The sequence below is a fragment of the Ambystoma mexicanum genome, chromosome 8 (assembly GCF_040938575.1).
Source record: "Ambystoma mexicanum isolate Mex_15411 chromosome 8, UKY_AmexF1_1, whole genome shotgun sequence".
Lineage (NCBI taxonomy): Eukaryota > Metazoa > Chordata > Amphibia > Caudata > Ambystomatidae > Ambystoma > Ambystoma mexicanum.
In genome coordinates, this window is record NC_090929.1 from 47722028 (window position 1) to 47738712 (window position 16685).

General features: G+C 47.6%; 1 protein-coding gene across 2 annotated transcripts in view; it reads left to right on the forward strand.

Moving 5' to 3' along the window:
• HMCN2 (hemicentin 2) overlaps positions 1 to 16685 on the forward strand; it is a 936787-nt gene that overhangs the window by 426109 nt on the left and 493993 nt on the right. For both annotated transcript variants that reach the window (XM_069609262.1, XM_069609261.1), the window contains one exon: positions 11235 to 11513. In XM_069609262.1, coding sequence (XP_069465363.1) covers positions 11235 to 11513 — 279 coding nt within the window. The remainder of the gene's footprint in view (positions 1 to 11234; positions 11514 to 16685) is intronic.

Here is a 16685-nt window from a genome sequence, read left to right on the forward strand (position 1 = left end):
TACAGGATACTCCTGTTTCCCCTTTTCACTGGACTCTACAGGATGCTCCTGGTTCTCCTAGTGACTGGACTCTACAGGATGCTCATGTTTCCACTATTGACTGGACTCTACATGATGCTCCTGGTTTTCCTAGTGACTGGACTCTACAGGATGCTCCTGGTTCTTTAATTGACTGAACTCTACATGATGCTCCTGGTTTTCCTAGTGACTGGACTCTACAGGATGCTCCTGGTTCTCCTTGTGACTGGACTGTACAGGATGCTCCTGGTTCTCCTAGTGACTGGACTCTACAGGATGCGCCTGTTTCCACTATTGACTGGACTCTACATGATGCTCCTGGTTCTCCTAGTGACTGGACTCTACAGGATGCTCCTGGTTCTCCTAGTGACTGGACTCCACAGGAGGCTCCTGGTTCTCCTAGTGACTGGACTTTACAGGATGCTCCTGGTTCTCCTAGTGACTAGACTCTACAGGATGCTCCTGGTTCTCACAGTGACTGGACTCTACAGCATGCTCCTGGTTCTCCCAGTGACTTGACTCTACAGGAGGCTCCTGGTTATCCTAGTGACTGGACTTTACAGGATGCTCCTGGTTCTCCTAGTGACTAGACTCTACAGGATGCTTCTGGTTCTCATAGTGACTGGACTCTACAGCATGCTCCTGGTTCTCCTAGTGACTGGACTCTACAGCATGCTCCTGGTTCTCCCAGTGACTTGACTCTACAGGAGGCTCCTGGTTCTCCTAGTGACTGGACTTTACAGGATGCTCCTGGTTCTCCTAGTGACTGGACTCTACAGGATGCTCCTGGTTCTCATAGTGACTGGACTCTACAGCATGCTCCTGGTTCTCCCAGTGACTTGACTCTACAGGAGGCTCCTGGTTCTCCTAGTGACTGGACTTTACAGGATGCTCCTGGTTCTCCTAGTGACTGGACTCTACAGGATTCTCCTGGTTCTCATAGTGACTGGACTCTACAGCATGCTCCTGGTTCTCCCAGTGACTTGACTCTACAGGGGGCTCCTGGTTCTCCTATTACCTGGACTGTACAGGATGCTCCTGATTCTCCTATGAACTGGACTCTACAGAATGCTCCTGGTTCGCCTAGTGACTGGACTCTACAGCATGCTCCTGGTTCTCCCAGTGACTGGACTCTACAGGATGCTCCTGGTTCTGGTTCTCCTAGTGACTGGACTCTACAGGATGCTCCTGTTTCCCCTATTGACTGGACTCTACTGCACGCTCCTGGTTCTCCCAGTGACTGGACTCTACAGGATGCTCCTGTTTCCCCTATTGACTGGACTCTACTGCATGCTCCGGGTTCTCCCAGTGCTTGGATCCTACAGGATGCTCCTGGTTCTCTTATTGACTTGATTCTACAGGATGTACCTCTTTCTTCTAGAGATTGGACTCTACATGATACTCCCGGTTCTCTTATTGACTGGACTCTACTGAATGCTCCTGGTTCTCCTTGTGACTGGACTCTACAGGATTCTCCTGGTTCTCCTATTGCTGGACTCTACAAAATTCTTCTGGTTCTCTTATTGACTGAACTCTACAGGATACTCCTGGTTCTCCTAATAACTGTACTCTACAGGATGCTCCTGGTTCAACTAATGATTGAACTCTACAGGATGCTCCTGTTTCCCCTATTGACTGGATTCTACAGGCTGTTCCTGGTTCTCTTATTGACTAGACTCCACAGGATGCTCCTGGTTCTCTTATTGACTGGACTCTACAGGATGCATTTGGTTCTTTTACCGACTTTACTCTACAGAATGCTCTTGGTTCTCCTATTGACTGTACTTTACAGGATGCTTCTGGTTCTCCTTGTGACTGGACTCTACAGGATGCTCCACTTTCCTCTTTTGACTGGACTCTACAGGATGCTCCTGCTTCTCCTAGTGACTGGACTCTAAAGGATGATCCTGTTTCTCCCATTGACTAGACTCTACAGGATGCTCCTGGTTCTCCTAATGACTGGACTCTACAGGATGCTCCTGGTTCTCTTATTGACTGTACTCTACAGGATGCATGTGGTTCTCTTATTGACTTAACTCTACAGAATGCTCTTGGTTCTCCCATTGACTACCTTACAGGATGCTCCTATTACTTTTATGGACTGAACTCTACAGGTTGCTCCAGGTTCTCTTATTGACTGGACTCTACAGAATGCTCTGTTTTTTCTATTTTCTGGACTCTACAGGATGCTCCTGGTTCTTGTATTGACTGAACTCTACAGGATGCTTCTGGTTCTCCTAGTGACTGGACTTTACAGGATACTTCTCGTTCTCCTTGTGACTGGGCTCTACAGGATACTCCTGTTTCCCCTTTTCACTGGAATCTACAGGATGCTCCTGGTTCTCCTAGTGACTGGACTCTGCAGGATGCTCATGTTTCCACTATTGACTGGACTCTACATGATGCTCCTGGTTTTCCTAGTGACTGGACTCTACAGGATGCTCCTGGTTCTTTAATTGACTGAACTCTACAGGGTGCTTCTGGTTCTCCTAGTGACTGGACTGTAAAGGATGCTCCTGTTTTTCCAATTCATTGGATTTAACAGGATGCTCTTGGTTCTCCTATTGACTGTACTCTACAGGATGCTTCTGGTTCTCCTTGTGACTGGACTGTACAGGATGCTCCTGGTTCTCCTAGTGACTGGACTCTACAGGATGCGCCTGTTTCCACTTTTGACTGGACTCTACATGATGCTCCTGGTTTTCCTAGTGACTGGACTCTACAGGATGCTCCTGGTTCTTGTATTCACTGAACTCTACAGGGTGCTTCTGGCTCTCCTAGTGACTGAACTGTAAAGGATGCTCCTGGCTTTCCAATTCATTGGATTTAACAGGATGCTCTTGGTTCTCCTATTGACTGTACTCTACAGGATGCTCCTGGTTCGCCTAGTGACTGGACTCTACAGGATGCTCCTGTTTCCCCTATTGACTGGACTCTACAGGATGCTCCTCGTTCTCCTAGGGACTCGACTCTACTGGATGCTCCTGGTTCTCCTAGTGACTGGACTCTACTGGATGCTCCTGATTCTCCTAGTAACTGGACTCTACAGGATGCTCCTGGTTCTCCTAGTGACTGGACTCTACAGGATGCTCCTGATTCTCCTAGTGACTGGACGCCACAGGATGCTCCTGGTTCTCCTAGTGACTGGACGCCACATGATGCTCCTGGTTCTCCTAGTGACTGGACTCTACAGGATGCTCCTGGTTCTCCTAATGACTGTACTCTACTGGATGCTCCTGATTCTCCCAGTGACTGGACTCTACAGGATGCTCCTGGTTCTCCTAGTGACTGGACTCCACAGGAGGCTCCTGGTTCTCCTAGTGACTGGACTTTACAGGATGCTCCTGGTTCTCCTAGTGACTAGACTCTACAGGATGCTCCTGGTTCTCATAGTGACTGGACTCTACAGCATGCTCCTGGTTCTCCCAGTGACTTGACTCTACAGGAGGCTCCTGGTTATCCTAGTGGCTGGACTTTACAGGATGCTCCTGGTTCTCCTAGTGACTGGACTCCACAGGAGGCTCCTGGTTCTCCTAGTGACTGGACTTTACAGGATGCTCCTGGTTCTCCTAGTGACTAGACTCTACAGGATGCTCCTGGTTCTCCTAGTGACTGGACTTTACAGGATGCTCCTGGTTCTCCTAGTGACTGGACTCTACAGGATGCTCCTGGTTCTCATAGTGACTGGACTCTACAGCATGCTCCTGGTTCTCCCAGTGACTTGACTCTACAGGAGGCTCCTGGTTCTCCTATGAACTGGACTGTACAGGATGCTCCTGATTCTCCTATGAACTGGACTCTACAGAATGCTCCTGGTTCGCCTAGTGACTGGACTCTACAGCATGCTCCTGGTTCTCCCAGTGACTGGACTCTACAGGATGCTCCTGGTTCTGGTTCTCCTAGTGACTGGACTCTACAGGATGCTCCCGTTTCCCCTATTGACTGGACTCTACTGCACGCTCCTGGTTCTCCCAGTGACTGGACTCTACAGGATGCTCCTGTTTCCCCTATTGACTGGACTCTACTGCATGCTCCTGGTTCTCCCAGTGCTTGGCCCTACAGGATGCTCCTGGTTCTCTTATTGACTTGATTCTACAGGATGTACCTCTTTCTTCTAGAGATTGGACTCTACATGATACTCCCGGTTCTCTTATTGACTGGACTCTACTGAATGCTCCTGGTTCTCCTTGTGACTGGACTCTACAGGATTCTCCTGGTTCTCCTATTGCTGGACTCTACAAAATTCTTCTGGTTCTCTTATTGACTGAACTCTACAGGATACTCCTGGTTCTCCTAATAACTGTACTCTACAGGATGCTCCTGGTTCAACTAATGATTGAACTCTACAGGATGCTCCTGTTTCCCCTATTGACTGGATTCTACAGGCTGTTCCTGGTTCTCTTATTGACTAGACTCCACAGGATGTTCCTGGTTCTCTTATTGACTGGACTCTACAGGATGCATTTGGTTCTTTTACCGACTTGACTCTACAGAATGCTCTTGGTTCTCCTATTGACTGTACTTTACAGGATGCTTCTGATTCTCCTTGTGACTGGACTCTACAGGATGCTCCACTTTCCTCTTTTGACTGGACTCTACAGGATGCTCCTGATTCTCCTAGTAACTGGACTCTACAGGATGCTCCTGGTTCTCCTAGTGACTGGACTCTACAGGATGCTCCTGATTCTCCTAGTAACTGGACTCTACAGGATGCTCCTGGTTCTCCTAGTGACTGGACTCTACAGGATGCTCCTGATTCTCCTAGTGACTGGACGCCACAGGATGCTCCTGGTTCTCCTAGTGACTGGACGCCACATGATGCTCCTGGTTCTCCTAGTGACTGGACTCTACAGGATGCTCCTGGTTCTCCTAATGACTGTACTCTACTGGATGCTCCTGATTCTCCCAGTGACTGGACTCTACAGGATGCTCCTGGTTCTCCTAGTGACTGGACTCCACAGGAGGCTCCTGGTTCTCCTAGTGACTGGACTTTACAGGATGCTCCTGGTTCTCCTAGTGACTAGACTCTACAGGATGCTCCTGGTTCTCATAGTGACTGGACTCTACAGCATGCTCCTGGTTCTCCCAGTGACTTGACTCTACAGGAGGCTCCTGGTTATCCTAGTGGCTGGACTTTACAGGATGCTCCTGGTTCTCCTAGTGACTAGACTCTACAGGATGCTTCTGGTTCTCATAGTGACTGGACTCTACAGCATGCTCCTGGTTCTCCTAGTGACTGGACTCTACAGCATGCTCCTGGTTCTCCCAGTGACTTGACTCTACAGGAGGCTCCTGGTTCTCCTAGTGACTGGACTTTACAGGATGCTCCTGGTTCTCCTAGTGACTGGACTCTACAGGATGCTCCTGGTTCTCATAGTGACTGGACTCTACAGCATGCTCCTGGTTCTCCCAGTGACTTGACTCTACAGGAGGCTCCTGGTTCTCCTATGAACTGGACTGTACAGGATGCTCCTGATTCTCCTATGAACTGGACTCTACAGAATGCTCCTGGTTCGCCTAGTGACTGGACTCTACAGCATGCTCCTGGTTCTCCCAGTGACTGGACTCTACAGGATGCTCCTGGTTCTGGTTCTCCTAGTGACTGGACTCTACAGGATGCTCCCGTTTCCCCTATTGACTGGACTCTACTGCACGCTCCTGGTTCTCCCAGTGACTGGACTCTACAGGATGCTCCTGTTTCCCCTATTGACTGGACTCTACTGCATGCTCCTGGTTCTCCCAGTGCTTGGCCCTACAGGATGCTCCTGGTTCTCTTATTGACTTGATTCTGCAGGATGTACCTCTTTCTTCTAGAGATTGGACTCTACATGATACTCCCGGTTCTCTTATTGACTGGACTCTACTGAATGCTCCTGGTTCTCCTTGTGACTGGACTCTACAGGATTCTCCTGGTTCTCCTATTGCTGGACTCTACAAAATTCTTCTGGTTCTCTTATTGACTGAACTCTACAGGATACTCCTGGTTCTCCTAATAACTGTACTCTACAGGATGCTCCTGGTTCAACTAATGATTGAACTCTACAGGATGCTCCTGTTTCCCCTATTGACTGGATTCTACAGGCTGTTCCTGGTTCTCTTATTGACTAGACTCCACAGGATGTTCCTGGTTCTCTTATTGACTGGACTCTACAGGATGCATTTGGTTCTTTTACCGACTTGACTCTACAGAATGCTCTTGGTTCTCCTATTGACTGTACTTTACAGGATGCTTCTGGTTCTCCTTGTGACTGGACTCTACAGGATGCTCCACTTTCCTCTTTTGACTGGACTCTACAGGATGCTCCTGCTTCTCCTAGTGACTGGACTCTAAAGGATGATCCTGTTTCTCCCATTGACTAGACTCTACAGGATGCTCCTGGTTCTCCTAATGACTGGACTCTACAGGATGCTCCTGGTTCTCTTATTGACTGTACTCTACAGGATGCATGTGGTTCTCTTATTGACTTAACTCTACAGAATGCTCTTGGTTCTCCTATTGACTACCTTACAGGATGCTCCTATTACTTTTATGGACTGAACTCTACAGGTTGCTCCAGGTTCTCTTATTGACTGGACTCTACAGGATGCTCTGTTTTTTCTATTTTCTGGACTCTACAGGATGCTCCTGGTTCTTGTATTGACTGAACTCTACAGGATGCTTCTGGTTCTCCTAGTGACTGGACTTTACAGGATACTTCTCGTTCTCCTTGTGACTGGGCTCTACAGGATACTCCTGTTTCCCCTTTTCACTGGACTCTACAGGATGCTCCTGGTTCTCCTAGTGACTGGACTCTACAGGATGCTCATGTTTCCACTATTGACTGGACTCTACATGATGCTCCTGGTTTTCCTAGTGACTGGACTCTACAGGATGCTCCTGGTTCTTTAATTGACTGAACTCTACATGATGCTCCTGGTTTTCCTAGTGACTGGACTCTACAGGATGCTCCTGGTTCTCCTTGTGACTGGACTGTACAGGATGCTCCTGGTTCTCCTAGTGACTGGACTCTACAGGATGCGCCTGTTTCCACTATTGACTGGACTCTACATGATGCTCCTGGTTCTCCTAGTGACTGGACTCCACAGGAGGCTCCTGGTTCTCCTAGTGACTGGACTTTACAGGATGCTCCTGGTTCTCCTAGTGACTAGACTCTACAGGATGCTCCTGGTTCTCATAGTGACTGGACTCTACAGCATGCTCCTGGTTCTCCCAGTGACTTGACTCTACAGGAGGCTCCTGGTTATCCTAGTGACTGGACTTTACAGGATGCTCCTGGTTCTCCTAGTGACTAGACGCTACAGGATGCTTCTGGTTCTCATAGTGACTGGACTCTACAGCATGCTCCTGGTTCTCCTAGTGACTGGACTCTACAGCATGCTCCTGGTTCTCCCAGTGACTTGACTCTACAGGAGGCTCCTGGTTCTCCTAGTGACTGGACTTTACAGGATGCTCCTGGTTCTCCTAGTGACTGGACTCTACAGGATGCTCCTGGTTCTCATAGTGACTGGACTCTACAGCATGCTCCTGGTTCTCCCAGTGACTTGACTCTACAGGAGGCTCCTGGTTCTCCTAGTGACTGGACTTTACAGGATGCTCCTCGTTCTCCTAGTGACTGGACTCTACAGGATTCTCCTGGTTCTCATAGTGACTGGACTCTACAGCATGCTCCTGGTTCTCCCAGTGACTTGACTCTACAGGGGGCTCCTGGTTCTCCTATTACCTGGACTGTACAGGATGCTCCTGATTCTCCTATGAACTGGACTCTACAGAATGCTCCTGGTTCGCCTAGTGACTGGACTCTACAGCATGCTCCTGGTTCTCCCAGTGACTGGACTCTACAGGATGCTCCTGGTTCTGGTTCTCCTAGTGACTGGACTCTACAGGATGCTCCTGTTTCCCCTATTGACTGGACTCTACTGCACGCTCCTGGTTCTCCCAGTGACTGGACTCTACAGGATGCTCCTGTTTCCCCTATTGACTGGACTCTACTGCATGCTCCTGGTTCTCCCAGTGCTTGGATCCTACAGGATGCTCCTGGTTCTCTTATTGACTTGATTCTACAGGATGTACCTCTTTCTTCTAGAGATTGGACTCTACATGATACTCCCGGTTCTCTTATTGACTGGACTTTACAGGATGCTCCTGGTTCTCCTAGTGACTAGACTCTACAGGATGCTCCTGGTTCTCATAGTGACTGGACTCTACAGCATGCTCCTGGTTCTCCCAGTGACTTGACTCTACAGGAGGCTCCTGGTTATCCTAGTGACTGGACTTTACAGGATGCTCCTGGTTCTCCTAGTGACTAGACTCTACAGGATGCTTCTGGTTCTCATAGTGACTGGACTCTACAGCATGCTCCTGGTTCTCCTAGTGACTGGACTCTACAGCATGCTCCTGGTTCTCCCAGTGACTTGACTCTACAGGAGGCTCCTGGTTCTCCTAGTGACTGGACTTTACAGGATGCTCCTGGTTCTCCTAGTGACTGGACTCTACAGGATGCTCCTGGTTCTCATAGTGACTGGACTCTACAGAATGCTCCTGGTTCTCCCAGTGACTTGACTCTACAGGAGGCTCCTGGTTCTCCTAGTGACTGGACTTTACAGGATGCTCCTCGTTCTCCTAGTGACTGGACTCTACAGGATTCTCCTGGTTCTCATAGTGACTGGACTCTACAGCATGCTCCTGGTTCTCCCAGTGACTTGACTCTACAGGGGGCTCCTGGTTCTCCTATTACCTGGACTGTACAGGATGCTCCTGATTCTCCTATGAACTGGACTCTACAGAATGCTCCTGGTTCGCCTAGTGACTGGACTCTACAGCATGCTCCTGGTTCTCCCAGTGACTGGACTCTACAGGATGCTCCTGGTTCTGGTTCTCCTAGTGACTGGACTCTACAGGATGCTCCTGTTTCCCCTATTGACTGGACTCTACTGCACGCTCCTGGTTCTCCCAGTGACTGGACTCTACAGGATGCTCCTGTTTCCCCTATTGACTGGACTCTACTGCATGCTCCTGGTTCTCCCAGTGCTTGGATCCTACAGGATGCTCCTGGTTCTCTTATTGACTTGATTCTACAGGATGTACCTCTTTCTTCTAGAGATTGGACTCTACATGATACTCCCGGTTCTCTTATTGACTGGACTCTACTGAATGCTCCTGGTTCTCCTTGTGACTGGACTCTACAGGATTCTCCTGGTTCTCCTATTGCTGGACTCTACAAAATTCTTCTGGTTCTCTTATTGACTGAACTCTACAGGATACTCCTGGTTCTCCTAATAACTGTACTCTACAGGATGCTCCTGGTTCAACTAATGATTGAACTCTACAGGATGCTCCTGTTTCCCCTATTGACTGGATTCTACAGGCTGTTCCTGGTTCTCTTATTGACTAGACTCCACAGGATGCTCCTGGTTCTCTTATTGACTGGACTCTACAGGATGCATTTGGTTCTTTTACCGACTTTACTCTACAGAATGCTCTTGGTTCTCCTATTGACTGTACTTTACAGGATGCTTCTGGTTCTCCTTGTGACTGGACTCTACAGGATGCTCCACTTTCCTCTTTTGACTGGACTCTACAGGATGCTCCTGCTTCTCCTAGTGACTGGACTCTAAAGGATGATCCTGTTTCTCCCATTGACTAGACTCTACAGGATGCTCCTGGTTCTCCTAATGACTGGACTCTACAGGATGCTCCTGGTTCTCTTATTGACTGTACTCTACAGGATGCATGTGGTTCTCTTATTGACTTAACTCTACAGAATGCTCTTGGTTCTCCTATTGACTACCTTACAGGATGCTCCTATTACTTTTATGGACTGAACTCTACAGGTTGCTCCAGGTTCTCTTATTGACTGGACTCTACAGAATGCTCTGTTTTTTCTATTTTCTGGACTCTACAGGATGCTCCTGGTTCTTGTATTGACTGAACTCTACAGGATGCTTCTGGTTCTCCTAGTGACTGGACTTTACAGGATACTTCTCGTTCTCCTTGTGACTGGGCTCTACAGGATACTCCTGTTTCCCCTTTTCACTGGACTCTACAGGATGCTCCTGGTTCTCCTAGTGACTGGACTCTACAGGATGCTCATGTTTCCACTATTGACTGGACTCTACATGATGCTCCTGGTTTTCCTAGTGACTGGACTCTACAGGATGCTCCTGGTTCTTTAATTGACTGAACTCTACAGGGTGCTTCTGGTTCTCCTAGTGACTGGACTGTAAAGGATGCTCCTGTTTTTCCAATTCATTGGATTTAACAGGATGCTCTTGGTTCTCCTATTGACTGTACTCTACAGGATGCTTCTGGTTCTCCTTGTGACTGGACTGTACAGGATGCTCCTGGTTCTCCTAGTGACTGGACTCTACAGGATGCGCCTGTTTCCACTTTTGACTGGACTCTACATGATGCTCCTGGTTTTCCTAGTGACTGGACTCTACAGGATGCTCCTGGTTCTTGTATTCACTGAACTCTACAGGGTGCTTCTGGCTCTCCTAGTGACTGAACTGTAAAGGATGCTCCTGGCTTTCCAATTCATTGGATTTAACAGGATGCTCTTGGTTCTCCTATTGACTGTACTCTACAGGATGCTCCTGGTTCGCCTAGTGACTGGACTCTACAGGATGCTCCTGTTTCCCCTATTGACTGGACTCCACAGGATGCTCCTCGTTCTCCTAGGGACTCGACTCTACTGGATGCTCCTGGTTCTCCTAGTGACTGGACTCTACTGGATGCTCATGTTTCCCCTATTGACTGGATCCTACATGCTGCTCCTGATTGACTGACTTTTCTGTCTTGATCTGCATAACAGTGGATATGTCCCTGTGTTTTAAGCACATTACAAGAGGTGTGCTATTTTTTAAGCTCCTCCCACATTTTCTTGTTTTTATTATTGTCATTTTCCATAGCCAGAATCTCAATCTCTGTCTCTTCCTTCATTGGCCAATAATATATGTCATCCCGCAAAAGGGTGCTCTGGGGCTTGGTTGTCTCTCAGTCTTCTGTATGCTACCAATCCCTTCCTTGCCAACCTCAGCCACCCTCTTTCATCTTGCCATTTCTATCCTTCCATTCACTTAAAGCCTCTTTTATGCAACCACCACGCCCTAACTCTGGAACTCTAGTCACTACTGCCACACTACCTCTTCCTTCGGCCCTTTCGGGGGCTAACAGATTCCAAAGGCTACATCCTCGCAATTGTTATGTTTCATTGCAGCTCCTCCCACTATCAGGGCAGCGGATGTGGTCGCCGAGGTGACAGTGATGCTGGGCAATGCGGTGGTGTTGCAGTGTGAGGCCCGAGGGTCCCCTGCTCCCAGCATCACCTGGTATAAGGGTCTTCTCCCCATTGTCTCCAGCCCAAAGGTGACCTACAAAGATGGCGGCCGATCCCTGGAACTCAGCAGGTCTCAGGTGTCCGACTCTGGGGCATACACCTGCCGTGCCACCAACCTGGCTGGCACACAGGAGAAGTCCTACAGGCTGCAGGTGTATGGTAAGCCTCACCATGGGTGAGTATGTGGGGATGTGAAGTTGGGGGGGGGGGCAGGGGATTGCTATCATTTTCTCAGTGCCCGCACTGTATTGCTTTGAAACACTCTCTTCCATGTGCTGCCACATTCCTGAGATCAAGGTGTTCCTAAAGCAGGCAGCCCATGGCTATATTTAATCTCAGACATAGTTCTTCCAGGACCACGGACGGCAGGTTGCATGGGGTTGGTGTAAGTCATTGGGCCTCATCAAAAGTATGGAGGTAGCCATGCTGCTTTTAGCGGCATGGATACCTCCATACCGGGTACTGAGTCTGGGTTCCAGGAATAGGGAATTACCAGGCCATGCCGACTTTGGCAGGCCCAGTAATTCCCATTCTCAGAACCCGGGCCCGGTACATCCCCATTCCCATTTGAGCCCCATAGATCTCATTGGGAATGGGGAGGATGCTAACAACGGGCCCGTTATTGACAGGCCCATTGTTAGCATCCTGGGCTGCTAGCGGGTCCCGCTAAAGACGCCTGGTCTGGCCAGGCATCCTGAGCGGGACGCACTGCAGACCTCGTAATGATGTGACCCATAATGAACGGTGTCGGTCCCTTACCAGCATAGTTCATTACGGGTCCGCACTCGTTGTAATGAGGCCCATTGTTCTGAAATGGGACCCAATTAACCTTTCCAGCTATTCACGAAAATCATGGATTATCTCGCACAAAGTTTCTCATGCTGCTGTGCGAACCTAACACGTATCGAAAAAAACAGTGCAAAGGTTCTCGTGTCGCTGTGCGAAACTAGCAAGAATTGAAAATAAATGTGCAAAGTTTCTCGTGTTGCTGTGCCTCACTAACATGGTTCGGAAAAAACTGCACACGGTTTCTTGTGCCGCAGCGTAAAACTAGCACGGATCAAAAGAGGGCCTGCAGAAATGTTCTTGTGCCTCTGCACAAAACTAACCTGATTCGGAAAGAACTACATGAAGTTTCTCATGTTGCAGCGTGAAACTAGCATAAATCAAAAAAGACTTGCACAAAGTTTCTCGTGTCGCTGTGCGAACCTAGCACATATGGAAAAAACATGCATGTTTCTCATGGTGCTGCGCAACACTAGCACGGTTTGGAAATAATGGCACAAAGTTTCCCATGTTGCGGCACCTCGCTAACACGGTTCATAAAGAACTGTACGAAGTTTCTCATGTAGCTGCGCGAAACTAACATAGTTCAGAAAGAACTGTACGAAGTTTCTCGTGCTGTAGCGTGAAACTAGCATGAATAAAAAAAAGACCTGTACAAAGTTTCTCGTGTCACTGTGCAAACATAGCACAGATCAAAAAAAGTGTGCACGTTTGTTGTAGTGCTCTGCAAAACTAGCACGTATCGAAAATGATTGCACAAAGTCTGTCATGTCTCTACACGGAACCAACATGGGAATGACACACCACGCTCCAAGCAAAACCACACAAAACTGGGTGAAATATCAGTAGCGGCAGAACCGTAGTGCTGATTTCGTGGAATGGGCTGAAGCAGGATCCCGTGTGAACTTCGCACTTTTCGCTTCGCTGGCAAACATTTTGCCCATCTCTTCTCAGAACTTATTAGAGAAAGCAATGCCATTTGCATCCCTGAGGAACCATAAATGGACCAGCCTCGGGTTACACCATGTGCTGCGTTTACTCCCTGAAAGTACCCTCACTTAGCTGTGAGAGCTCCACTGTGGTTTCCAGCATCGCTATACTCCAGGACGATCCTGCCACCTATCCCCATATAAAATCTAGTGCAGGACCCCACATTCAGGTGTTACTCCGATGAGAGAGGGAGTATTACATGATGTGACCATATTTGACCACAGCTCTGCCAGTGCAAGAGTAACAAGCACACTGAGACCATGACTAAGTAAGGATGGTTGAAGTATACATCTGTATTTAAGTTTGAATCCGCACCTGCTGAGTGGGAAGGAGTCCTCAAAGTTTGAATGTTGCAGTCCTCAGTGATTGGACGGCTGTCAAATGTGTGAAGAAGTTTGTGATTGGGGGTTGGGACCCCATCTTTGCTGCAATTCCCCATAAAAGCATAGGGCCTGCTCTATTCCTGTGCCAAAGAACTAGTATCATTTGATGATTCTGATCTGAAGACTGGATGTGAGGATCACTCCCATTTGATCTGAAGACTGGACATAAGGAAGATTAGATATAAGGGTGCCATCCTGTCTGATCTGAAGGCTGGATATAAGGATGCCCTGAAGACTGGATGTAAGGATGCCCTCCTGTCTGATCTGAACACTGGATATAAGGATGCCATGCTGTCTGATGTGTAGACTGGATATAAGGATGCCTTGCTCTCTGATCTGTAGATTGGATATAAGGAAGATTAGATATAAGGGTGCCATCCTGCCTGATCTGAAGGCTGGATATAAGGATGCCCTGAAGACTGGATGTAAGGATGCCCTCCTGTCTGATCTGAACACTGGATATAAGGATGCCATGCTGTCTGATCTGTAGACTGGATATAAGGATGCCTTGCTGTCTGATCTGTAGATTGGATATAAGGAAGATTAGATATAAGGGTGCCATCCTGCCTGATCTGAAGGCTGGATATAAGGATGCCCTGAAGACTGGATATAAGGATGCCCTCCTGTCTGATCTGAAGACTGGATGTAAGGATGCCCTCCTGTCTGATCTGAACATTGGATATATGGATGCCCTGCGGTCTGATCTGTAGACTGGATATAAGGATTCCTTACTGTCTGCTCTGTATACTGGATATAAGGATGCCCTCCTGTCTGATCTGAAGACTGGATATAAGGATGCCTTGCTGTCTGTTTTTAGACTGGATATAAGAATGCCCTCCTGTCTGATCTGAACACTGGATATATGGATGCCCTGCTGTCTGATCTGTAGACTGGATATAAGGATGCCTTACTGTCTGCTCTGTAGACTGGATATAAGGATGCCCTCCTGTCTGATCTGAAGACTGGATATAAGGATGCCTTGCTGTCTGATCTAAATACTGGATAGAAGGATGCCCTCCTGTCTAATCTGAAGACTGCATAGAAGGATGCCCTGCTGTCTGTTCTGTAGACTGGATATAAGGATGTCTTGCTGTCTGATCTGTAGACTGGATATAAGGATGCCCTCCTGTCTGACCCTGACCCAACGTGGAACGAACACCTGCATCTGAATTACCAATCGATCCCCCATCTGCAATGCTCAAATTCCTCTTTTAAGACTGAATGTTCCAGCCTAACGTTCTGGTGCAGAGTACCTAGCATTTCTTAATTTTCCCTGATGACAATTCACGTGAGGACCCATGGAACTCAAACTGCGCCCTTGAGAGACCTTTCATCCCCTAACGGTTGAGTGCCCCCGATGCACTCGATTTCCCTCTGCCGGCCTTCTCACTTAACATGATGTGGAGGTCACGCTGGTTGATTGCAGCCTTCATGCAATTCTACTAGGTTTCGGGATGCCCCTACCAGGAACGTACATGAAAATCCAGTGCACAGTTAAAGAGCCAAACATTATTTTTTATAAGAAAATGAGTGATGTATATATATTTGCCAGGTACATACCAGAGGGATTTAACCCTGCACACCTGCATCCAATCGGCCTCCTTGAAGACTGCTGAGGCATGAAAGCGTGCTGGGAGGAGAACATCTTTGAACTGTTTGAGGTACTGCAGCTGGGACCCAGAGCAGCACCCCTGCCACCCCTCTTGTTTTGTGTATATATATATTCAGTGAAAAAACGTTGTCAAAGGGACGTTATGGTTACAAGTAAAACCGAAAAACCCCTGAAATTCGCCAGTAATGGTAAGCTAAGCAACCATAACTCGCGCCACCACCGTGCACTGCTAAGAATAACACCCATGACATCAAAGATGACATCACAAATACGATTGATGACATCACTGATGACATCACATGTGCATTTAATTTTCATAGAAAGTCCCTACAAGGGGTTGTGAATGTAATGTTGGCAAAAAAGTGTCGGGGGTCATCTGGAGATGTGTGATGAACTACATACTTGATTATGCAATGTATTGCTCCAAAGAACATTCCAGTGCAGTGTTGTTTCTAGAACAGGAACCTACTCATACAGAAACGTAGGCATTGGCTGCAGCATACACCACAGAGATGTAATATTTCTAATATTCCAATGTTGGATAGTAACACGGCGAATGCTTCTGTATCACACTTTTGCGTACTGTGAAACATATACTAAGCAGGTAATAATGCATCACACACTACATGCTTGCACTACTACACACGACACATTAAGAGACCGCAATGTATACAAATATGGGGCTTATACAGGGAGAGTAAAGTAAGTAAACAAGAGGCAGTATCATGAGCCACTGTGTATAACCGACATGATTATCTTTACGCATAGAAATGATGGCTGTGTTTCAGGCCTGCTTCTTCCCCTACGTATGTGCATCATAACATGCGACTGAATTCTAAGGAAAGTACCTTAAGAACATGTGAGAATAGCAACGTCTACAAATGTAATGCCTTTGGAATTTAAAGTTTTTGACTGCCAGTGAATAAACTCACCTGGCCTAGATATGTCAGTGAACAAAAAAAGAAGGGGCTAGACATGTAATGTCATCAGTGATGTCATCAATCATATTTGTGATGTCATGGGTGTTATTCTTAGCAGTGCACGGTGGTGGCGCGAGTTATGGTTGCTTAGCTTACCATAACTGGCGAATTTCAGGGGGGTTTCGGTTTTACTTGTAACCATAACGTCCCTTTAACAAACTTTTTTCACTGAATTTCATAGGTTTTTATTAGTCCAACTTTACCATAACGTCCCTTTAACAAAGTTTTTTCATTGAATTCCATAGGTTTTTATTAGTCCAACTGAACCATAACGCCCCTTTAACAAGGTTTTCTCAGTGAATTTCATAGTTTTTTACCAGTGCATGCTATTTTCCTGCAACTTACTAATATCATACTTACCCAACATAGCAATATTTGTGTCCCATTTACAAAGTGTCACCTTAAAACTCTGCCATTTCCCACCTTCTGGAATCATTTGTAACACTTCTATACACTTTTTGCAACTAATTCAACTAGTTTTGCATCCATAGCCGTCTACGAACATCTGACTTCATAGCGGACCTTCCGGACAGTGCCACATGACCATACGCTGGCGCGCGGCATGATGACGTGTCTGAGA